Consider the following 24,496-nt stretch of genomic DNA (forward strand, 5'->3'; position numbering starts at 1 on the left):
AATGGTGAATTGATGATGAGACACTTCCTGTTTCCTGTTTTACGTGGAATTAATTTCCCAAAAAGTGGCAAACGCACAAATCCCTTGAGAATTATGTAAGAAATGTCGAAAGTCTGAGTAGCTGCACTTTGAGTTGATAAGAAAATAAAATGATTGATCCCTAAATATCAGTAAATCACTAAATAATATATCAACTCATGTTGATCTGCTGCAGAGGAACGAGTCCACAGAGCAGATCTGACAGAACATTCATTAGTACGTGTGAAAATCTTTCACCACTGGAGGCGGAGTCACTCACTGGGTTGAACTGGACGTAGACTCAGAGGCTACACCTTCACCCATTGGACGGCGCTAGCTGTCAATCACACTGTGGTACCCCCCCCCCCCCCCAACACATCCGGTGCTTTATGGTCTGTTTGACTCTAAAAGATCATAATTCACTAAATGATCATCAGCTGTTTGAAGAAGACTTGAAACTAGAGACTGAGACAGAAACTCCTGAATGTCACTGAGTTAGAAAGAGAGAAGTCACTTCCTATAGAAACTACCAGAGGAGTCGCCCCCTGCTGGTCAGCACACAGAAGACAGGTGTCACTTCAGCATTGGCTTCACTTTCTGGATCCAGAGTCTAAGTTGTTTTTTTATGGTCAATAATAAACTGACATTATGAATATTATGAAAACATTTAATATATTTTATTTAAAAAAATTATAAATTTCACAAAAACGTTTTCATACAGAAAGTTTTCATTTACAGTCACATTATCATTTATGACTTCATCAGATACCGATAATCACTCAAAGTTCAGCGCTTGTAAAGAAGTGACATGAAAACCCGAGCGGCTCAGCGTCTGATCTCGAAGCTTCGTATTCACCACGGTGCTGCTCTCTGTGAGGTCACGGGGTCACTTGGCGGGACAGAAGGGACACGAGTTGTTCTCTGTGAGGTCACGGGGTCACGGGGTCACTTGGCGGGACAGAAGGGACACGAGTTGTTCTCTGTGAGGTCACGGGGTCACGGGGTCACTTGGCGGGACAGAAGGGACACGAGTTGTTCTTGCTCGACTGCAGCCACATGCGGATGCAGTCCTTGTGGATGGTGTGAGAGCAGCTCAGCGGGTGGCGGCTCTCTGGCTCCACGGTGTTTTGGCACATCAGGCACATTTTACGGGCCCCGGCACTCGGACCTCCGCCCGACGCCGATCTGGCTCTCTGCGGGGAGGGCGGCGGCCTCTGGATCGGGCCCAGGGGCAAGGGCCGTCCGATGGGCCCCGGGGCCACCCTCTCGTTCTGGGCCAGCTTCAGGCCGACCTGCTCGATGACCTCCTCCATGGACATGCCGGCCAACGTGCCGCGGGAGCTCTTCACCTGCTGCAGCAGCTGAGTCAGCTGAGCCTTGTTGCATTGTGGGAAGCGAGTCCCGAGCTTCTCCAGGACTTTGTCCAATTTACCGGCGGAGGCGGCAGCGGTGGGAGGCGGCGAGGGAACCACAGGGTAAACAGGGGGGGAGGGGGAGAGACTGAGGGGGGGCGTCACCCTCAGTGGCGCTCTGATGTGCGGCGGGAACTGCGGCGGCGGTTGGAAGTAGTGTTCAGGACGGAAATAGGGATCGGGTGGTGGGTAGTGGCGGGGGGGCGGGTAGCGCTGATGGTACTGAGGTGGGAAAGGGGGCTGGTACTGGTCCTGGTAGTAATGTGGCGGGGGGAAGGATCGGACCACTGGAATGGGAGGAGGATGGGGGGGCCCAAACTGCGGCTGAACCAGTGTCTGGATCAGCTGGTTGATCCTCAGCTCGACCTGGGGACGAAACACAGCTGATCAGTGAGATCTGGAGAATCACAGCAAAGTGTTTGAACTACGACCTTTCGTCAGATCATAAAAACATCCGGTCGGCTCGTTGATGGAGAGAACACTCGTAGTTTCCAGAGTATCGACCATGACACGTGTTACCATGGTGGACATGGTTGATACGGTGGAAGCAGGTCTTGGCCTCTTGGTGTGTGTCTGTGTGTGTCTGTGATTAAAGTGTGTGATGCCAGGCGCCTCACCGTGGGGACCTGTGGCAGCGTGGGGACGGTGACCCGTGTGAGGGTCTGGAGTTGTCGTCCTTGCTGCAGCTGCTGCATCACTTCCTGGAAGCGGCTCTGGAGCTCGGCCTGACTCCTCCTCACCGCAGCCGCCTCCTTCTCCCACTTCAGCCTCTCCTGGTGGTACTGCTGAGGAGACTCCACCCGCAGGGCGCTCAGGTACTGACCGAGCTGCGACACGAGGACAGTTTCATATTTACAGTCACTTAACATCGGCTCAAACATTTAACTCTTCAAAATAAAAGCTCTGATGTCTGTACCTCTTTCAGCCAGACATCGATGTGAGTTATAGCGGCGTCCCTCTGCTTCTCCACCGCGGCTTTCTCGTCCTGTAAGGCCTGCAGCTCCGCCTCCTGCGCCTCCGTCCTCACGCGCTCCATCTCCTGCCTCAGCTCCTCCAGCTCCTCCTGCCACCTCCGCTGCTCCTCGCTCTGCTCCTCAGTGAGCGCAGCCAGCTTCCGCTCGCTCTCCTGCAGCTCATTCACCAACCTGGTCCAGAGGAAAGATGTGGAACGATCAAGGTTTCTGTCTCCAGCCCTGATCACCAAACGCTCTGGAATCTCCTGGTTGTACCACAGATGATTCAGCAGCACAGAGACACGGTATCAGTGGGTTCTACCTCTTCTTCTCCTCCTCCGCTCGGTCCTTCTCTGACGTCATCTCTTGTTTTTTGGATAAGAAGTTCTTCCTGATGGCCTTGGAGTTGTTCAGCTGCAGTTTGACTCGCACAGACTCCAGTTTGTCCATGACAGCCTGAAACACACAGTTTGATGGTGAAACACAGGCCGGACACACACTGTAGCATCCACACATCAAACCAATGGTTCCTGACAGAGACGGCTTTGAAGTTCTCCTGCCAAGTTTCCAACATGAGGTCAAGTAGCAGAAGCTTGTTGGTTCACTGGAGGGGAAGTGATGTGGCGTCGGCTGGAGACAAGGTCTCTATACTTATAGAAATATGAAACTAGGTCTTGTTAGCGAGGGTCAGTCTGACCTGGTGCTGCCGTGCGGCCTCCTCCTTCTTCTTCTGCAGTTGTTGTTTGTGTTTGTCTTGTTCCGCCTCCTCCTCGCTCTGCTTCCTCTTCAGACCGTCGTACTCCTCCGACAGGCTGACGCTGTAATCCAACATGGCCGACACCTGGTTCTCCCAGTCGGGCTCCGTGTTGACGCCCGACTCTTCTGTGGTGGCGTCCGTCTGCACGGCCTGAGCCTTCCTCAGCGCGTCTGGGGGAGGAACGTTTTAGTTTTAATCATGTCCCGTCTGCTAACATAGAGGAGGCGGGGTTTATGACCAACATTCCTGCCAACCACTGGGGGGCGATCAAGATCCTGTCGCTGCTCTGCCAGTTTTAAAACCGCAAACTGAAATACTTCAATGTACGATGGTTTATTTTATCATTCTGGGTTTTTCTTTCTAGTTTTACTAAAGCTTCCACTCGTATTTTCACATCTTGTTTCGAGCGGTTGTCTCGGTCGTATGTTGATGTTGCAAAGTCCCGTGAAACTTCTATGATGTTCTGCTGCAGTAAAAATGTAAACATGTCGACATTATGAGATTGACCTCATTCAGGTTAATCAGAAAATAGTGTTTACATCTAAGTTTCTAATTGTCTGTATCGGGTTAATACAATAATGTTGGTGTCTAAGTATAAAAGGTTTTGACTATATAAATATATATATATTTATACAGTCAAAACCTTTTATGTATATCTGCTGATACGAGAAGATGAAGGTTTGAGTCCCGGTTGAAGATTCATTATTTCCACACATGATGTCAAACTGCAGAAGTTTGCTGTCAGCTCAGCATTAGCATCAACATTAGCATTAGCCAGATGTTCCTAATGAATTGAGTAAACTTGTGGTTTTACCTTTCACCGTCATGTTCGCTAACTCCTTCTCCACCTCCTCCAGCTCCAGATCCTCAAGCTCCTCGTCATCCAGCTCCTCCCACTCCCCGTCTTCCTCCCCCTCGTCCTCCTCCAGAGCCCGGTGCTGGACCTCTTCTCCTGGAGTCATTCTCACCGTTTCCCCGCTAACATCCATGCTAGCATCCATGCTAACTAGATGCTGGCAGAGCTACAAAGATGCAACTTAACGTTGAATTCCCGTGTCGCGTCCTGCGACGCTTCAGATTCTCACTGAGTCGCTGATAAAACTTATTAAACTTATTAAAAATAAAAACTAACTTTATTCAGGTTACTGTCGCTGTTGCGGTTTCCGCCCTAAGCAGAAGTGTTGGTGCGTCGCTGAACTGGATCCAACTGAAACTCGTCATCTGTCCACAAGGTTCCGCCTCAAAGATCGTCCATTTGAGGATGTACCAACAAAAAGACACCAAATCGAAACAACGAAGGTTTGAACTGAAATCAGAACAATACAAAATAAGAATAAAAACAAGGCTACATATTATTTGAAATACAGAGAGAATCATGGTGAATTTTTATATGAGTATTTAATGATATAACGATGATTACAGTTGACATAACAGTTTTCTTACTTTTATTTAGTTTTGGAACAAAAAAAGGACACAAAACGACACAATCATAAATAATGAAATTCGTTAATAAATAACTAAATTTGGTTGTAAATAAAAAAAAAATCGTAAGTTTTATAATTTTTGTTCTTAATAGGGCCAGAGCACTGACAGGCACTAACGCTTACGCTTTTGCAGAAAATGGTGAATATTTATGTACTCTGGGGGAATTTTCAAAGGGCGTGGCAAAATGGCTCAACTGTGCCATCTGCAGACACATACACACACACACACACACACACAAACACACACGTTATATATAATGTATATAATATATATAAATATTCACTGTGATCTAAATGGGGATTTGATAAGATTCATCTATTATATTTTATTGATTAAAAACGTGTAAACTTTGGTTTTGGCACTGTATTTACATCGGGTCTCTTATTCTGGAAATACACACCGGATGTTAGCTTGGCAGCAGTTAGCTACATGTTAGCCGCAGTGTTTGTTTCTGGTCGATGCAGAGCTGTCACTCTTTAGCTAACTAGCATCGTTAGCATCGTTAGCCGCTGTGTTGTCATATCAACAACACGGAGCTGTTAATAGAGCGTCTCTTCATCCACATCTGGAGGACTCACATCTGGAGGACACACATCTGGAGGACACACATCTGGACTCCGCAGAACTGGGAGATGAAATGACAACGTCAACACTGCAGGTCTGTGCTAGCTGGCTAGGTGTTAGCATGCTACACCTCTGACGTGAGCTAATTCATGCACTAGCATTGTTAGCAAAGAAGTTTAGTTCACTACAGTGTTTTCTTCTTATTGAAACTAACTCACTTGCTGCTGCAGGATGTTTATAACGGTATCAGCCTGTTAGCCTGTTAGCTGTAGCTTCAGCTAACACGAACACAACCAAGAGTAATGGAACGTTTTATTTGACTAGTCATTAGATTAACAAACGTCTCTGTGGAAGCAGCGACTCCAACAGGACCTGTGTGACTGGTGCTTTGTTTTGGTTGAAGCTAACACGTGAACTCCCCCTCTCCTGTGTGTCTGTCTCCACCCACCATCCACCTCCTCTTCTCCCTCTCCTGTGTGTCTGTCTCCACCCACCATCCACCTCCTCTTCTCCCTCTCCTGTGTTTCCCTGCTTCTGTTGCAGAAAGCGATCGATCTTGTGACCAAAGCCACAGAAGAAGACAAGGCAAAGAACTATGAAGAGGCCCTGCGCCTGTACCAGCACGCGGTGGAGTACTTCCTACACGCCATCAAGTGTGAGCACTTGTATTCTTTTTAAGTTGACATCTTCATCAGGGTCTTTATCTCAGTTTTGCATCTGTCGTTAGTTAGAAACTTCACCAGCCAGCCCCCTCCCTCTGGAGGATCTTACAGCTCCTCCAGATGTCAGGAGATTATTAGGAGTTCAGTGCAGGTCTGGAAGCATCAAAGAGATGTTGCCTTCCTCCATTTGTTGTCTGCCTCCCTTCCTTACTCAACCTTGGATCCTCTGCTATAGAGAAATGAGGATTCAGTATTAAACACACACAAGTATGTGTTGGATGTAGATCCTCTTCCTCACCTGATCTGTGTGCTGTCATCCTGTGTTAGAGGGGCCCAGCAATAAGACCATTCATACTTCATTCAAAATGATAAAACAACACTATACAATAGACCTGAACCATACAAATGTCTATAACACTAACATTGGCTGGTTTTATTCAAGTTTGGTGTTTGATCCACAGATGATGCCCACAGCGACAAGGCAAAGGAAAGCATACGAGCCAAATGCCTGCAGTACCTGGACCGGGCAGAGAAACTCAAAGACTACCTGAAGAGTAAAGACAAACAGGGCAAGAAGCCCGTCAAGGAGGCACAGAGCAATGACAAGTAGGTCGTCTTCAGACTCTTTGTGTAACGGAGTGTTGTCGGGTTCTTATTCGTGTGTGTTTGTATTGTAGGAGTGACAGTGACAGCGAGGGAGAAAACCCAGAGAAGAAGAAGCTGCAGGAGCAGCTAATGGGTGAGTGGACGCCATTCCTTCTGGCTGTGAAAGTAATGATGTTGTTTTTTGTGTGATCAGTTTGTGTTTGTTAATACTTGCTGACCCTACTTGTGGTTTCATAAGGAGACCTTTTGAATGTGTTCTCTTGGTTGTGCCCTCGTGTTTGGATCCAGCTGCCCTCTGCCCCGACTTTAACTTAGTACTATTTCAGTCCTAGTTCCAAATGCCTCTTATCTGTGCTCGTGTTCTGACCTATCTGGACATGTTAAACCTCACAGCTTTTTACTATGATGTAGAGTCACTGCCCTGGAACAAACCATTGTCATTAGTAGTGCCTGTATTGGGATTCAGAGAGGTTATGAGTTCCTGTCAGGTCTGCAGGTGTCTGGTGTTTTAAGGTAGTTGAGACCTTCATGGTGTTCCCGCTGTGTGTGCAGGTGCCATCGTGATGGAGAAGCCCAACGTCAGGTGGAGCGATGTGGCTGGACTGGAGGGAGCCAAGGAAGCTCTGAAGGAAGCCGTCATCCTGCCCATCAAGTTCCCTCATCTCTTCACAGGTCCTGTCGGAAAATGTTAACACTTGTGGTCACTTGAAAGATCAGCTGTGTTTTTCCTTTTTAATGATTAATGACATTTTAAAGTTTTCTCTACTTCCAGTCAGAACTGTGCTGTTTCCATTAAGTTATTTCACACTGAAAAAAAAGCCAGTTATCAGAAATGACAGTCTCTGAATTTAGATTTCAGAATGACCTACTTGTCTTAGTTGTTATTACTATTTTCGATTGCAATTTTTCACTTTTCTTCCATTTCCAGATTATTGCATCGCTCTAAATAAAGCTTTCCTAATTACTTTAGAAGTTTATATTACTGCATTAAAAAGTTCACGGGAGCGTCATTTCTCGTGTTGCTTGCTGTTCTCAGGCAAGCGGACTCCGTGGAGAGGCATCCTGCTGTTCGGGCCTCCGGGGACGGGGAAGTCCTACCTGGCCAAGGCCGTGGCCACAGAGGCCAACAACTCCACCTTCTTCTCCGTCTCCTCCTCAGACCTCATGTCCAAGTGGCTGGGAGAGAGTGAGAAGTATGTTGTCTCCTCATGTGGTCTGTGTTATAAAGAGGGACAGTGTGATCTTCTTTCAGCCGAAAACAATGGTTCCTTTGATTGATGTCGCCTCCACAGCCACGGCTGGCAGAGTACTGTAGAGTTTTATCTCAGCAGGTCACTCTCTGCTATGGAATGTTCAAGACAAGCATTTAATATGTTTTATAAAAACCTTGGTTGCTCTCTGATCAACAGCAGCACGATCTGAATCTCCTCCATGTGGACTGTGGTCTCCGGTGTCTCACTCTCCCTCTGTCCTCCCTCCCTCTGTCCTGCAGGCTGGTGAAGAATCTGTTCGACTTGGCTCGCCAACACAAACCCTCGATCATCTTCATTGACGAGGTGGACTCGCTGTGCGGCTCCAGGAACGAGAACGAGAGCGAGGCCGCCCGCCGCATCAAGACGGAGTTCTTGGTCCAGATGCAGGGTGAGCTCATGGCGATCAGCTGATCAGACTGACGGACAGTTAAGAATATACAGAATCAAATAGTACAATGCATATTTGAATAAAACGCTGTGTAAGCGACGACAGAAACCTGTGGAACAGGAGTTTCCTCATGTTGACCCAAGCTCTGGTTCTGTAGGTGTGGGAAACAATAACGACGGCATCTTGGTGCTGGGAGCCACCAACATCCCCTGGGTTTTAGACGCTGCCATTCGCAGAAGGTCAGAGGTCACTATGATACACCTCGTGTCCACCTTGTTGTCCAGGGCTCATCGGGATACCTGTTATTATCACATTATTACCATCGTTACTTTTGATTGAAACATCTGATCAGTGTTTGACTCAAGCATCTCCGCTGTCCTGTGGCAGGTTTGAGAAGCGGATCTACATCCCTCTGCCCGAGGAGCCAGCTCGGGCCCAGATGTTCCGTCTTCATCTGGGCAACACGCCGCGCAGCCTGAGCGAGGCCGACCTGCGGCAGCTCGCCCACAAAACAGACGGCTACTCCGGGGCCGACATCAGCATCATCGTCCGGGACGCGCTCATGCAGCCGGTCAGGAAGGTCCAGTCGGCCACGCACTTCAAAAAGGTGAGCTCATCAGAAACCAGAGAGAAAGAAAAGAGGTCCAATCCTCGTCACGGGGGTTTTTGTACATGTTACGTAAACGTTGTGATTTATTTCTTCTTGTTGCTCCTGCAGGTTCGAGGTCCGTCACGAAGCAACAGCCAGGTAATGGTGGACGACCTCTTGACCCCTTGTTCGCCTGGCGACCCTGCAGCCATAGAGATGACCTGGATGGAGGTGCCGAGTGACAAGCTGCTGGAGCCCATCGTCTGCATGGTGAGATGTTCAGGAGATTCATTAACAATAAGACAAGCAGCCATGTAACTCGACAGAGAACTGCTGACGATGTAACGTCCCCCCCCCCCCCCCCCGTGTGTTTGTGTTGTTTGATGATCTGTGATGAAACCTGATGAACGTCTCTGCCTCCTCTGCAGTCGGACATGCTGCGCTCCCTGTCCACCACCCGTCCCACCGTCAACACCGAGGACCTGTTCAAGGTCCAGAAGTTCACGGACGACTTTGGGATGGAGGGCTGAGAGACGGAGCTCCTCCCACATCACTGGAGTCCACCCCCCCCCAACTGCTGCACCATCCTGTAGATCTTCATCTCCCAGCTCGGTTCATGGCCTCTCATGGTTTGACAGCTACGACTGGTAAAGAAATGTATTTCTTACTTCTGATCATCAGTCTCGTATTATTTATTTTATTTATTTTAAATCCCTGGAGGACGTCGGACAAAAGCAGCAATAGAAAACCTCGGTGTGAGTTGATAGTCGGACAATTGAACCCACGTCGTTCGGTACCAGAACAGCTGCTTCAGCTCACCTGACCTGCAGTGAACCTGAATCCTACCGGGGGGGGGGGGGGGCCCTCCTGATATGCTCTGATCTCTGACTGAAGGACCGTGCGTTCAGCCATCGTGCACTTTGAAGGACGACGACGTTTGAAGAAGAAACAAAAGAAGTTAGTTCTCCTGCGAGTGTGTGAATGCATCTGTGTGTTTTTATTGTGTGTGTCTTCATGTAAATGTCTATATGTGAAGAGCCCTGTTATTTTATTATTTGATGAAGAGTTAAACTACTTGATTGTCGCTGTCTCCGTGTCCCTCGATGGCTCCAGAGCTCTTTGGTTCAGTATTAACATTGTTTTCCCTCAATCCAGAAAACTTGAAAAAGAATCCTGTAGTTTCTCTGGAGATAAATGTCTGAGCTCTGTGTCCATTCAGCAGCTGTCCTCCACCTTTCAATCTGATCACAGCCTCTTCATCAGCAGCAGATTTGGAATTATAGATTATATTTAACTTTATTATTTTAATGTTTAAGAAAATGGAAAAACTAGATCCTGAGTCCTCGAATCTGCTCCAGAATGGAACGAGTTGAAAGTTCAAGTTCTCAGAGGAGAAGTTGATCCTCTTCATCAGAAAGCTCCACAACAGCTGCTAAATAGATTCTTTTTATTTCCACTGACAAGGATGGAGCACTCCGTTTCCCAGAATGCACTCTGTGTGAACGTGAGCTCTTCTCTTTTGCTGCGTTGATGCTTCAGGTTCTGATGGAAGTTAAACACTATTTATTCCACTTATGACTCGATTTATAGATTCAGTTTGTTTACACTTGTTTCCTGGAGCTTGACTGAGTGTCTGCTTGTTCTGTTGGGAGGTTCACACACACTCACACACACACACACACACACACACACACACACACACACACACACACACACACAAACACACACCAGGTTATTTTACATCCAACTATCACTGGACGCTCTGAACCCCCCGACCTCCCGCTGTCACATCATGATCACGCAGCAGCAGCACTTCTTGTGGTGCCTGTGTGTGTCTGTGTGTGTTTGTGTGTTTGTGGAGGTTCAGTTCTCAACCTTCCTGTACAGGGACGTCCTTGCCTCCATGTAACCAAGACTACCAACTTACCCTGAATTAATAAAAACTGACATTTCAAATGGAGAAAAAAATAAACAGAGTTGCTTGTTTGACATTTTTCTCATGTTTATGGTTTGAACATGTTTAGAGGCTCTAAGAGTCACATGATCAGTGTCACATGCTCTTCACCCAGCCACTCGCAGCCACGGGTCCGAACACAAGTGATTCTACTGACGAGGCCACAGTTTATTCACAGTTTATTCACAGTTTATTCACAGTTGATTTACAGTTTATTCACAGTTTATTTACAGTAAACTACAGTTTTGGGCTCTTAAAGGAAAAGTTCAACACCATACAAACAAAGACTGTAAACAAAGATGCTTCACTTCCTGTCACTATCCAGAAATCAAGTAAAAGTATTTCAGATCAGCAGATGTGTCCTCAATACGTCTTGGGTCCATTCACACCTGAACCTAGAGCTGCCCTCTGTGTTAGAATCACACGGGACAGATGTTAACTCCAGGTGTGAACAGGGCCTTGTTGGACAGAACCAGGTGAACTGATGAAACTCAGATGACCTACAGCTCCACGATGTCCCTGAACACATCCTCCTCAAACAGAATCAATGGTAAATGTTTTTTATTTATAAAGATCTTTTCTAGACTTGATGACTCAAAGCACTTTGCAGTTTGACATTCACACACATACATGCACACACACATTCACACAATCCATCTGTTGGCAGCAACTTGCCCAAGGACACTTCGGCAAGCAGATGGGGAAGACTGGGGATCGAACTGCCGACCTAGAGGACGACCGCTCTACCCCTTACTACAGCCGCCCAAAACATAAACATATTTCCTAGAATGTTGAACTGTTCCTTTAACAAACAATCAGCAGATTCACGACTTGACTCAGAAGCCGTTCAGTGACGATCAGATCTCTCCACGCAGATCCAGGTCGAGTCCGAGCGACTTCCTCCTGCACAGACCGTTTGGATGTTCAGGTCCAAACGAGAGGAGAACACATCGGCCTGTTTGTAAAGTCCAGTTTCCTTCAAGCACAGACATTAGCAGCTTTATGGATTTAAGAACTAATCCAGAAACATTGAAGATATTTATATTGTTCTGATAAGCAGGTCAAAGTTCTACTGAACACTTCAGTCCTGCTCTGATCTGTGTGAACGGTTTGAATCTGAATCGTCCTTAATCCACTGAAACGTGCTGAGGAGCAGATCCAGGTTCCCCGTGTGGACGGAGGAACCACGTCATCATCATCATCTTCATGCTCATCATCATCATCTTCATCTTCATCTTCTGATTCAGATTCCTCCTGTTCACACTTTGCTGTGGCTCTCTGCTGGAGGAGCCGCTTGTTTGTTGTGTGAAGGTTGGAATCAGGTTCACAGGCTGAGGAGAGGAGACGACCAACTGACCCAGAGACACGTCTGTTCTCACGGGGGGGGGGGGGGGGCTTCTCTCTGAAGTACCGACTCTCCACACTGTCTGTGGCCCTCGCTCTGCATCAGGACAGAAAGAATCAGATACTGATAACTAATGTGTCAACAAGGTGTTTGAATCTGTTGTTGTATGAATTCCTGATAAATATGACAACCTAGAGATCTGACCCTGTGGTTTGTGTGTGTGTTTGTGTGTGTGTGATGGGGAGGGGGGGTGTACATGAAGTGCCGGGCGAGCCTCAGACAACCAGGTGAATTTATTCTTCAGGTTGTTGTACGGCTGCTTCCTCAGACTGTACTGACCCACGAGCAGGGCCGGTCTTTCCTACAGGCGACTTAGGCGGTTGCCTAGGGCGCCATTCAGAGGGGGGCGCCAAAAACTGCGCAGAGCAAAAAAAAAAAAAAAAAAAAGAGTTTTAGGCGCCCCCTTCTCTATGTGGTATGGCCAAAAATATTGTATTTAATTACTTTGACAGTAATTTAAGTAGTTTCATTAGAGAAATCCGTGAATGACAGCAGCACTCAAGTGGAACGTTTGGAACGGGAGCAGTTGCACCTTGTCCTGTCAGGTGCAGTCTGGATGAGGACCTGAATGCTCCGTGTCGTTCCTGCTGCTGCTTCCATCCTGTATTCTACAGGTTAGTAGTGGGTGAGAGTCTCCTACGTCAGCTCCTAAAGCCTCGCTTGATCACCACGGGTGTCATTAAGACGTGTTGACTGGTAAAACCTAGAAACTCCGCTGGGCAGTAAGGGGAGACGCTCGCGCACAAGGTGGGCGGGGCTACATTCGCCTGTATAGGTGTTTATTTTACCTGCACGTCGTCTTGCAGGCGCGTCGCGATAGTATATTGTTTACTTTACAGTGTGTAGTTCAGCTCCGACACACACAGACTCTGTAATTCATGTATTGTTATTGACAAAATAATCTTAATCCAACATCGACTCTTTGTCTAAAAGGTTTTCAGGTTAATAATTTCACTCTGCTCTGATTGGCCAGCTGATCTGCTCTACTGTGATTGGTCAACAGCTTCCAGCATCCGCTCTCGCTTCACCTGGCGTTGCTGGTGGGGGGGGGGGGGCATGTCAGACTAGCGGCTCGGCTACCATTATGCAAAAGTGAGGCCTTGTGACATGTGATCATAAAGATGTGGAAGTGTTGTCTGGATCACTGACGAGTGCACAACTGTTACAATCACACAAAAAAACAATGAAGCACACGAGAGGAAGCAAACATCTCTTCCTGCTTCCTCTCCTTCCCCGACTACTTCCTCCTGTGGCTCCGCCTACAGAAGCCCGACAGGAAGCCAGCCCACCTGACTCCCTCCCCCCTGCCCCGCCCTCATGGTGGAGGCCTCATCCTCTACGACCGGTGGGAGCTGGCCTCGTTCGATGGTTCCACAGTGAACAGATTCAGGTCTTTCATTACTGTGTTGATGTTTAATGGAGACATATTATGCTCATTTCACCACAAGTTGATATGGCTCCTTGGGGTCTTAGTGAAATGTCTGTCCCCTTTAAGAAAGATTCAGTAGTTTTATGTTAGATGTAAGTTTGATGACATTTAAGTTGGTATTTAGTCTCTTTGTTTGTTTCATTTTATGATTGTTGTTTATTATGTTTTATGTTTTGGAGCCATTCCCAACTACTGAAACCAGTTCAGTGGAAAGTCTGAGCTCCTCTGTCCTGACCGAGCCTAACCCCTGATCCTGGAACTCAATACTCATCCTCAACTTTACTTCATATCACACATTTCGTTCTCAGCTTCCAAATAAATAAATCCACTATTTATATACAGCTCTCCCACTCCTCATCTTCAATTATGGATCCAACTTCTTTTACTCTTTTTTGGCTGTAGATCAACTTTTATTAACATAAATATTTTACATTTTACAATAATCTGGATACGGGTTAAAGATCAGTGGTTTAAATGTTGACTGGAAGAGGAAAACCGTTCAGGCAGTCATGAGAGAGGTCAAAGGTCAGATGGTTGGTGCTCTGCAGTGTGTGAACGCAGGTGTCATGTGATTACAGGGAGAGCTGCACGGGGACGGCTCAGTGTCTTTACGTCTGTTGTCTGTCCTCAGCAGATTAGACACCTTCAGGTCCCTGATAACGAGATGAAGAGGATGATGAGGCAGAAACGACCGAGGGTCAACGTGTCTCTGACCTCAACCTTTCCCTCCAGGGACGGTCAAACAGTAATAAAGCTTTTCATTCATAAATAAAAAATGTGTGCATTAAAATAGGCATTAATAATTTTGATTAATTTAGAGGTTAATCTATAAATAAATTGAATAAATGATAAATGAATTGATTATTTGATGATTGACTTCATAAAAATAATGGAATAGTTATAAATAAGTAAATAAGTATAAAAAAATAAGTAATTATACAAAAAATTTATAATTATATATTTACGGACGTTATATATATATACTTATACTATTATAATATACTATTATATTATAACTATACTATAGTATAAAACAAAAACATAATTATACTAAATATATAAGTATAAATAACTGTGAAAGATGTGGTCGCCCATACTGATTCAACTTCATACTCATAACATCTACAAAACATTTAAGGATTTTAGATGCTGTTAGCTGCTACACAAAATTATATTCTACACAACTGCACACTGATTGGTTAGGGTGACCCACCTGACCCTGATCCTCAGTTGACCTCGTGTGACAGGAGGTTTCCAGTCACTGACTGGTCACTGGTTTCTTCCCCACCACGAAGGGGGTGGAGGCCGGCCTCCGCTCTTTGGCGGAGTCGGCTAGCGTCATGGTGGAGGTGGAGACATGGAGGTTCTCTCGGGACGGAGCCGTGATGAGGATGGCAGGAGGACGTGGAGACGAGTCCACTGAATCCGATTCAGAGTGGTTGCAGGGCTGTGATGGGGGGGGGCTCTCTGTAACTGAGATCAGAGACACACACGTTGGGTCAGACAGATTTATGGACTACATGTAAATATGTATGTCTTCCACACAGTGAAGCTCAGTACAGCAAAGATCTCTGAGCTGGAAGGACTGTATTGTTTATGACATGTTTGTGTGTGTGAACAAAATAACTGACAACACAATGACACATTTTCACAACTTGGTAGAAATATTACTGGGGAGTTGACAACCAGCTGATTAACCATTGAAACCAGTCAGACAAAGGTCAAAGGTCAACGGTATAGGGTCTGAAAACACATTATCAAAGATATCTCCACAGATATCGACATTCTTATACAAAAATCATAAAAGCTTATATTGATCAGAAAATGATTCATCATCAAATGATGTCATGTTGCATCAACCACCTTAGGATCCCAGAGCTTCTACAGACGGAACAATCATTCATGATGTGGTAGGAATTCATCATTATGAAATTGTACAGTTACAGTATAAGTGAGCGTTGCCTCACAGAGGTGAACAGCCTGCAGGGTGTAAGTCGTCCTAGGGTTAGGTTTCATTTGTCTGAAGGATGATTCACAGTCATAGGAGTTGTTTTCTACCTTCACCAGAACTTCTCCTCTCTTTTAATTCCTCACAGATATAAAAGGACCTGCAGGTCAGGTGAGGTCAACCTGAGAGGATTTCCAGCAGCGTGCGTGTGTGTGTGCATGTGTGACGTCAGAGTGTGTGTGTTTGAAACACAACAGCACCTTTTAAATTGGATTGTGCTACTTTCTCAAGAGCATTACAGACTGATGCATGATGGAGCAGAAACCCTTTCTCACCTGCTTGAATCAAAACAGGCTCCAGAGATCTTTAGGATTCTGAACTGAACTGTGGTCGAGGTGAGGCCCGGACAAACTGCACAACACAACAGGGTCATGAGGACGGATTAGAGAACTGATAAAAGTGGAGCTGCTTGGTCGGCATGATTTAACTGAGCACTGATCAGTAATGATGCTCTGAAGTCTGAACACCCAGAGTGAGGGACCTGACAAATGTGAGTGATGGGTTATTGCTACACTTATTCATATATATAAACATATACAAACATACATAGCAGCTGAAGACTGCAAATTATCATGGCTGCATTTTATACACGCACTTATTAGGTTAAAATCCATCACCAGGATAAATACATTTGTTTCTCTCCAGAAAAGCTGCTTTTTAGTATAAACAAATTACAAACATTTCTAGAAAAGCATATTTTAGACAAATTTTAAGTAAATTATGCAAAATGTTTTATCAGTCTTCTTATTGTCATTGTTCCCACACGACACCCGTGGTGCTTATGTCAGATTAGTGAGAACATCCGTTAACAGCAGCACAGGAAACACTGCAACATGTGCATGGTCATGTTTTTTATGAACAAGCTTGAATTAATATCATTTGTGAGCTTCAACCAAACTCAGAGGTAACGAGCCTCATGTGTCTCCATCACTATTTGGACGTCAGGAGCAGAAAAGTTCAGGAACTTCTCCTCAAGCTCATTTTGACGATGCAATGCCATCTCCTGGTCCAATGAATTATCACAACAACTTATTAGCAGAGGATCAAATATGTGTTGATGAGAGTTATAATAAAAGATCCATCAACAGATCCTGCACATAAAACAAATGACGAGGGAATAAAAAGAATAATTCACATCAAAATGTTGCAGTGTTACAAAATTATTATTTGTCAATGTTTGAAGACAGATAGAGCAGCTGGACAGAATTCAGACCTTCTCAACTAAAAGGAATAAATGAGCAAAGCAGGTGGAAGAACTCCTCCACAGAATCATCTGAGAGGCAGGTTGGAAGTGGCCTCAAAGAAAATGAGATCTCCTCTGAGGACCCGTGTCTGACATCGACTCTAATAAGAGGTCATTAATATTATTACACATTAGAATTATTCTGATGCTCGTCACCTTGTTAGCTCAGATCTTTTATAACTGATTAAAACACTGTGGCTGATTATCGTAAACAGAAAGACAGACTTCACTTCACATGTGTGTGCTGGGTCAACCTGAACTTAAACATTCCCAGAGTACAGTGAAGGATCCAGGTCAAATCCACTTTGAACCACACTGACTCATCAATTAATCCTCATAACGTGTCTGATGCTGCAGGTTTCATGTTGTGTCCGTCAGCTGCAGCTTCCTCCTGACGATCATCTGAGTTCTGAGCAGATCTCCTACCTGGTTCTTCCCTGTGGCTGGGTCCAGAACCCATCAGGCTTCAGCTCTGTGCAGGTCCACATGCATGACGCTCACATGTTGGTTTGTTTTGTTTCAGTTTATGTTGAAGCAGATTCAGAGTGTGTGTCTGAGATCCTGTGACACGTCTGAGCCGATCGTCCTCTCCCTCCCTGTGTCCGTCCCCCCCTCTGTCTGGTGAGACACTAATCCCACAGCAGTAAGAGAGACTGGATTTAAAGGGCGAACGAGGATAACGCCGTGTAAGATTTAGGAGAAAGGATCTATTGGCAGAACAATAGTTGTTTTCTTTACTCTAGAATTGGCCTTTGATATTTTAATATTTTATATTACTTTATATTGACATCAGGAGAAGGTCCTGTCAATGGAGGCAGCCATGTTTTTTACGGTGGCCCAGACTGGACAAACTAAACCTTTGGAATTTTTATTATAACTGAAGGTTTCCACAGATTCTCCTTTATGTTTGGAAGGGGGGGGAGTGAGGTGAGGGATATATGTGTTGATAAATATAAGTTATGACTATAACTATGGTTCCGTTTGTCTCCATCAGCTTTGAATGAAGACAGAAGAACAGACTGGATTTATTCTTTATTTCAACTTCAGCTTCTTCACACATTAGATTTTTATTGCTTTAAACATATATAAGAGATTTAAATGTATAATCACATGTATAAGAAACACATGTGAGGAGAGCTGCAGATCAAACCCTCAGGGACTCGATCAGGACACTCTGCAGTGGACCTGCTGGTTCAGATCAGGAAAATCAGAAAGAACAGAAACCTACACAGCAGCAGATCAATATGCACGTTCACTAAACATGTAAATACAATGAGGACAAGTGGATTCACACTTTACAGAGATGAGCCGTGATGAAAACAAACCAGGTTCCACATTTACAATGAGACCAAACATCCCATAACACATGTGGAAAAGAACAAACAATCAGCTCAATGATGAGGATCAGGATCAACACAGGTTCTAAAACATCACAACCTGATTTCTACTTTGATTCAGAAAACAACACAAACATCAGTTCTTTCAAACACATTCATGTCAGTGTAATTATAGATTTATGTCTTTACAAAGTGATAACTGAATATGTGTGATAAAGGAAGGTCAGTGTTTGATTGACAGCTGATCTCTGTGCGGAGCAGAAACTTCACCACGAAGAACTTTGATCAACAAACATGGAGACAAGAGAAGTTAAAGATTTACACACAGAATCTAAATCACTGCTTTAATGACTCGAGTCTATTTGAGTTTACAGAACTCAGCTGTGTCTCCATAATAATAAACACAAACTCCAGCATAGAGAGGCTGAGTGAATGTGGTCTGGACTCTGTGGAGGAGAGTCATGGTGTCAGAGACTCTGTAGAAGGACAGAACACCTGCACTGTGATCCAGGTACACTCCTACTCTGGAGGACACAGGACCTGACACTGGAGTATGGATGCTGTTGTAATAAAAGTTATAACTGTTTCCACCACAATATAATGACCAAGATTTATCATTGAATCCAAATTCACATTGATGTGAGCCTCCTGCTCTGCTGATATTCTTGTATGTGACTGCTACACCAACTCCTCCCCCCCCCACCTCCACCTCCACCTCCCAGTAACAACGTCCAGTCAGACTCTCTCTACTCAGGACCTGAAGCCAATCAATGAATCTGTCTGGGTGATTACAATAAGACTGTTGTTTTCTAATATATGTTACTTTTCTGTTTCCCTCAGATAATAACAGATGTTTATTTGCTGTGTTTGGATCCAGTGTGATTTCCTGTGAATATCTTAAGAAGTCAGCTCTGGTCTCTGGCTCTGGTTGTGGCAGTAAAACATCCACTTGAGACACAATCTGTAAAATCTCTGTCTCTGTCTCACTCAGAATGTCCTGTAGTCGACCTCTGACCTGGGACACAGCTGCTGTCACGTCCTCAAAGTTCCTCAGAGGACGGATCCTGATGCTGGATGAGTGTGTAGATCCACTGAGTGGTGACAGTGAGGGGTAGTTGTGTAGAAACTGGTTGTGGTCCTCTGTGTCTGAGAGCTGCTTCAGTTCCTGGTCTTTCCTCTTCAGCTCAGTGATCTCCTGCTCCAGTCTCTCCTGAAGCTCTCTGACTCGACTCACTTCAGTTTCCTGCTGGGATCTGATCTGCTGCTTCACATCAGAGCTTCTTTTCTCCAGCAGACGGATCATCTCAGTGAAGATCTCCTCACTGTCCTCCACTGCTTTATCAGCAGAGCCATTGAGGGCCTCCTCCTCCTGTTGAAGCAGCTTCACGTCTTTCTCTGTGTCCTGGACTCTCTGCTGGATGGTTTGTCTCCTCAGCCCGAGCTCTCTCTGCCTCTCAGTCCTTTCTGCTGCAGCTGACACTGTGTCGTGGTCTTTATGTTCCTCCACAGAGCAGAGATAACAGATACACTGCTGATCAGTGCGGCAGAACATCTTCATCACCTCGTCGTGACGAGAGCAGATGTTCTCCTGGAGCTTCTCCGAGGGCTCCACCAGCTTGTGCTTCTTCAGTGGAGCTGACTGAAGATGAGGCTGGAGGTGTTTTTCACAATAAGAGGCCAAACAATTCAAACAGGACTTGAGAGCTTTCAGTTTTCTCCCAGTGCAGAGATCACAGGCCACATCTTCAGGTCCAGCATAGCAGTGATCAGCAGGAGCAGCTTGGAGTCCAGTCTTCTTCAGCTCCTCCACTAAATCAGCTAACATGGTGTTCTTCTCCAGGACAGGCCTCGGTGTGAAGGTCTGTCTACACTGAGGACAGCTGTAGCTTCCTCTCTCCTCCCCTTTGTCCCAGTGGGAGTTAATACAGCTCTTACAGAAGCTGTGTCCACAGCCAGTAGCCACCGGATCCTTCAGTAGATCCAGACAGATCGAACAGCAGAATCTTTCTCTGTCCAGGTGAACTTCTTGCTGCGCCATTTCAGCTGCTGCCAGAGACTGAAGAACAGTTTCACTTCCTGTGAACAGAAACAGATCTCTGCTCCTCCCTCTCATTCACTCCCTCTTTTTACCACATTTTGAAATCCTTAAGAAAAGAGCACCAGTCCTACCTCTCCTCAGCAGGGCTGCCTCACTGTTTACGATCTCTTATTATATTATATTGTTAAAGAGTAAAGTTGTGCAAGCTTCAATAATGCATCTCAGTAGAAAAGGTTACAGCATCAAATCAAACTTTGTACTTTGAAGTTACACGTTACTTCCTGTTTCCTGTCCTGTCATTTATCTTTGTAGAAAACCTCTGAATAGATTTTGTCGTGAACTGAGACTTTGTTTTCTGAGGTCCAACTTTTATTCTGAAATGCCAGGCTGTTTGCTCTGCGCTTTCACTCTTATTTTGTGGAACAATAAAAAAAGACTTCCTTCCTTCTTCAGCAGAATAAAAATGAGAAACATCAGAGAACACGTGCACGTGAAGCAGGGGAGTGTGTGTGTGTCCTGTAGTGATCGGGGTCAATGGACTGTTTAGAGGGTTAAGGTTAGTTAGGTTTAGGGTTAGAGTTAGTTTAGGTTAAAGTTAAGGTAGGATTAAACATTAAGTTGTGATAGTTAAGGTTTGGTTTGGGTCAGTCAAGTGCATTATGTCAATGAGTGTCCTCACAACTATATAGAGACCATTGTGTGTGTTGAGTTGAATCTTTATCATTTAATTGTAGTACAGAGTTATTGATTGTTATTTCGTGTTTATATTTATTGTTTATGTTGAAAATATTTCTCTGACTCAGAAACGTCCAGCTTACTGGTCAGGGTGTAGGAGGCGTGTTCTATTCTCAGGTGAGCTGCTGCCAAACACTTCACATCTTCCAGGTTCCAGTTTAGCCAAACAGGAAGTTTACCAGGACTAGAGCTGCTCTGTTTCCACTGCTGCAGTACAGTCCAGACCTGAGTGGTCATCAAGACTAGAAAAGCTCTATATGAATACAAAACCATTTACCATTTACCTGGAGTCGAGGACAAGACCCCACTAGTTATTGTTTTTTTCATATTCCACATTTTTACTTTGAGGTCCTTGTACCAGGGCTTACATCAGATCAACTTCAAATTGAGATGAGTGTCATCACAACGAGACAGAGATACAAAGTTATTAAAAGATCGATTCTTCGTCACACGGTGTGACCGTGGCGTGGCGTCAAAGTTTGATAACACGTCATCAAAACACGATGTTCTGTATCTCGGACATACATGGACCATGAATCCTTTGATGCTGAGCCGTGAACAAACAACTCCACTCCTGCAGTGACAGTATCAGTGGTCATAGATCAAACTAATCTTAATGTCTTGCAAAGGTCTCTCGCTCTCTCTCTCTCTCTCTCTCTCTCTCTCTCTCTCTCTCTCAGAATTGGGACATTTCCTCAAACCTTGTAAACATTGAGGTGTGGCGAAGGTAGTCATAACTCCACCAAACTTCTGTCTCATGATCGGAGTCCAAGCCTGAGCAGCTCTATGTGTCAATATTTCCTCAGTTATTTTTATTTTTTTTCAGGCAAAACATGCAACACTTCAGAATGCATGTGCTCGGGCCCGCTCGGTGCTGAAGCCACTGTGCTTTCTGGTTAAATCATTTTATATGAGAGGATTTGAGGCTTTAGGGTTAGGGTCAGTTAACTGAACAAGACACTTGAGGATGTTAACTTTGCCTCTAGGATCATTTTATGGAAAGAAAAATAAATAAAAATCAAGAAAAGATCAGTCAATAAAGAAATAATCACAATGACCTCTTGTTTCCTGGATCGAAGTATCTGCATTGTGTCTATATTTGAGTGTTGTCCTCAGTCTATCACCTGCTTATATGGTTTATACATGTCAGATATAACAGGATTTCAACCAGGAAACATTCCAGTTACTCTTGCTCATATAATAATGACACATAATGGGAAATGTGTCATTGTGTTACGTCATTTTAGTTGTTGTAGTTGTTATTCAGCCTTGAATCTAAGTTAGGTAACGCATTACAAACAACATTTTCACTACACACAATAACTCTTTAATAACACAAAAACCCTCGGACCCAACTCTGTGATTTTTAATCGATTTACAAATGCATTTCTAAATGTTTAATTATTATTGTTGTTTTTTTATTGGTTCATTTTTTTCATATTCTGGGAGTCTGTTCAGAAACGGTCCCAGGAATCCGCAGCGGAGTGACGCCTCCCTGCTTCTCCTCTCTCTGCAGGTCACATGACAGCGGTGTGACCCTCCGGACGCCCCGCTCCTCTCTCCTCCCTCTGCCCGTCACACTCGTCTGTTTTCCGGCTGAGCGTCGGGCTGAGTGTCGGCGTCAGCCTCCATCACAACCCGCCACAGGACCCACGCGAACATGGCGGACACGAGCAGGGAGCCCGCCCCGGAGCGCACCGACTTCCAGGAGCTGGAGGAGGCCGAGGACCTGTTCCCGGAGCCGGCGGCCGCACAGGAGGTGAGCGGGAGGAGGAGGAGGAGATGTCGGGGAGGCCGAGGGGAGAGGGCGGTCAGGGCGTGAAGACTCCCGCTGACCGCGGAGCGCCGGGGCCGTTAAATCCGTTGTTTTCTGAACGAGGTTTGGTGCGTGAGTGTCCCTGTGACGCGGTGTCGGTGCGTGGCGCCGTGAACCCGCAGTAACGGTGTCACGCACAGCGACGGGAGCCTGGCGGGGTCATGTTCGCGGTGCAAGACGCAGAGTGGGCGTGTCCCTGTCCGTCAGGTGACAGTCACACAGGTGAGGTTGGTGCCTTCAGGACAGGCTGGGAAATAACAAACACAGCGAGTCTTCACACACAAAGGAAAACATCAGCGTGTTTGTTTGAGTTTGATTTTAGGTCGAATGAAGCGTTCACACTGATCCTCCTTCTCCACCTCCTGATCCTCTGGAGTGAGATCCTCCTTCTCCACCTTCTGATCCTCTGGAGTGAGATCCTCCTTCTCCACCTCCTGATCCTCTGGAGCGAGATCCTCCTTCTCCACCTCCTGATCCTCTGGAGCGAGATCCTCCTGATCCTCTTGATCCTCTGGAGTGAGATCTTCCTGATCCTCTGATTCTGATTCTCCTCCTGATCCTCTGGAGTGAGATCCTCCTTCTCCACCTCCTGATCCTCTGGAGTGAGATCCTCCTTCTCCACCTCCTGATCCTCTTGATCCTCTGAAGTGAGATCTTCCTGATCCTCTGATTCTGATTCTCCTCCTGATCCTCTGGAGTGAGATCCTCCTTCTCCTCCTCCTGATCCTCATGATCCTCTGAAGTGAGATCTTCCTGATCCTCTGATTCTGATGCTCCTCCTGATTCCCTGGAGTGAGATCCTCCTTCATTCATGACGTTTCCAACACACGATGGTAAAACAACACAAACACGTCCATATGAAAAAGCTTTGCCACACAAATCGGAAACACAGGCTAAGATGTGAAGAGAGTGTCTGTTGACAGAAGAAGAACATGTGACCTGTCACTTCCTGTCTCTGAACGCCCTGGAGGATTCTGGGACATTGTGAACTGAGCGGCAGGTGGAGGACAAACTCCTGAGAAAGTCCAGACCCAGTTCTACAGACGTCCTCGGAGGTCCAGCTGTCGACTCAGAGTCCACAGGGACATGTGTCAGACTCTGACTGGAGGAGGTGAAATGAAAGTTTCTTTAATTGACTTCAGAAACGTTTCGCCTCTCGGTTGTTGCCGCCTCACTTCCTGTCGCCTCACTTCCTGTTTCCTTGCAGGTAAACAACAGAAGCCGGTGAAGTTTCAGTTCCTGGTGGAAGACGGACTTGAAAAGTGAAAACAAGGCTTCTATAGAACCAGAGTCAACGCTGCCGGCGTCTTCATCCATCATATTTACACTGCAGCAGTTTGTCATGATGAGTTAAAGTAAACATCGTCTTCAGCTTCAGGACAAACACCGACGCTCGGACGTCTGGGACTGGTTCACGCTGTCTCCTCTCAATGTGTCCTCAGGTCACACGTGTTGTCCAATCAGCAGCGAGCTCTGAACCAACTCAGCCGTATTAAAACGACTCGGTGGATTCTGAAGTTCTGGTTTATTAGGGAAGCTCATGGATCTTCTCCTCAGATATGTTCTCAAACCCACCGGGTCGACCGGGGTCACGTTTCTGTGTGTGACAGCGTTTTCACTCGGACCTGGATTTCCTCTCCACGTGTCCTCGTGATCCCTCCCCCGCTTCCTGCTGTTTGAAATGTTTCAGTCACTCTTTGAAGTTTTCACAAGATTCAGCTTCCGTGTCACTCATTTACATGGAGAGGAATATTTCATTTTTATTTATGTTAAATCGTTTTTAAACACAGCCTTACTGGTTGAGATGATCATGGTGATGTTAATGAACATTCAGAAGAAGCAGG

General features: G+C 45.7%; 4 protein-coding genes and 1 long non-coding RNA gene across 6 annotated transcripts in view; 2 read left to right on the forward strand and 3 right to left on the reverse strand.

Moving 5' to 3' along the window:
* Positions 1-677: 677 nt before the first annotated feature.
* Positions 678-4,427, reverse strand: rnf214 (ring finger protein 214). The gene is made up of 6 exons (XM_062381620.1): positions 3,955-4,427; positions 3,081-3,310; positions 2,706-2,839; positions 2,347-2,575; positions 2,048-2,257; positions 678-1,796 (listed from the first exon to the last, which is right to left on the reverse strand). Exons 1-6 carry the CDS (start codon positions 4,139-4,141, stop codon positions 1,023-1,025), a joined length of 1,764 nt encoding a protein of 587 aa, XP_062237604.1. The 5' UTR covers positions 4,142-4,427; the 3' UTR covers positions 678-1,022.
* A 719-nt stretch (positions 4,428-5,146) lies between these two features.
* On the forward strand, positions 5,147-10,678 carry LOC133940160 (vacuolar protein sorting-associated protein 4A). Its single transcript, XM_062381622.1, has 11 exons — positions 5,147-5,283; positions 5,733-5,844; positions 6,313-6,457; positions 6,529-6,590; positions 7,010-7,129; positions 7,494-7,650; positions 7,950-8,098; positions 8,256-8,337; positions 8,486-8,705; positions 8,817-8,957; positions 9,116-10,678. The coding sequence occupies exons 1-11, from the start codon at positions 5,263-5,265 to the stop codon at positions 9,215-9,217; spliced, it is 1,311 nt and encodes a 436-aa protein (XP_062237606.1). The 5' UTR covers positions 5,147-5,262; the 3' UTR covers positions 9,218-10,678.
* Positions 10,679-10,809: 131 nt separating this feature from the next.
* LOC133946150 (uncharacterized) lies at positions 10,810-17,317 on the reverse strand. Of its 2 annotated transcripts, none has more exons than XR_009917866.1 (3): positions 17,153-17,317; positions 14,689-14,948; positions 10,810-12,082 (listed from the first exon to the last, which is right to left on the reverse strand). It is a non-coding gene; the product is annotated as an uncharacterized LOC133946150 (long non-coding RNA). The 2 variants fall into 2 exon arrangements; XR_009917860.1 differs by lacking the exon at positions 10,810-12,082 and adding an exon at positions 13,879-14,128.
* A 428-nt stretch (positions 17,318-17,745) lies between these two features.
* Positions 17,746-20,159, reverse strand: LOC133947582 (tripartite motif-containing protein 16-like). Its single transcript, XM_062382192.1, has one exon. The coding sequence runs from the start codon at positions 20,099-20,101 to the stop codon at positions 18,422-18,424; it is 1,680 nt and encodes a 559-aa protein (XP_062238176.1). The 5' UTR covers positions 20,102-20,159; the 3' UTR covers positions 17,746-18,421.
* Positions 20,160-22,367: 2,208 nt separating this feature from the next.
* The window catches only part of snx2 (sorting nexin 2), a 17,845-nt gene continuing 15,716 nt past the window's right edge, over positions 22,368-24,496 (forward strand). The window contains 1 exon segment of the mRNA XM_062381256.1: positions 22,368-22,595. Coding sequence (XP_062237240.1) covers positions 22,497-22,595 — 99 coding nt within the window. The 5' untranslated portion in view covers positions 22,368-22,496.

The sequence above is a fragment of the Platichthys flesus genome, chromosome 3 (genome assembly GCF_949316205.1).
Source record: "Platichthys flesus chromosome 3, fPlaFle2.1, whole genome shotgun sequence".
Taxonomy (NCBI): Eukaryota; Metazoa; Chordata; class Actinopteri; order Pleuronectiformes; family Pleuronectidae; genus Platichthys; species Platichthys flesus.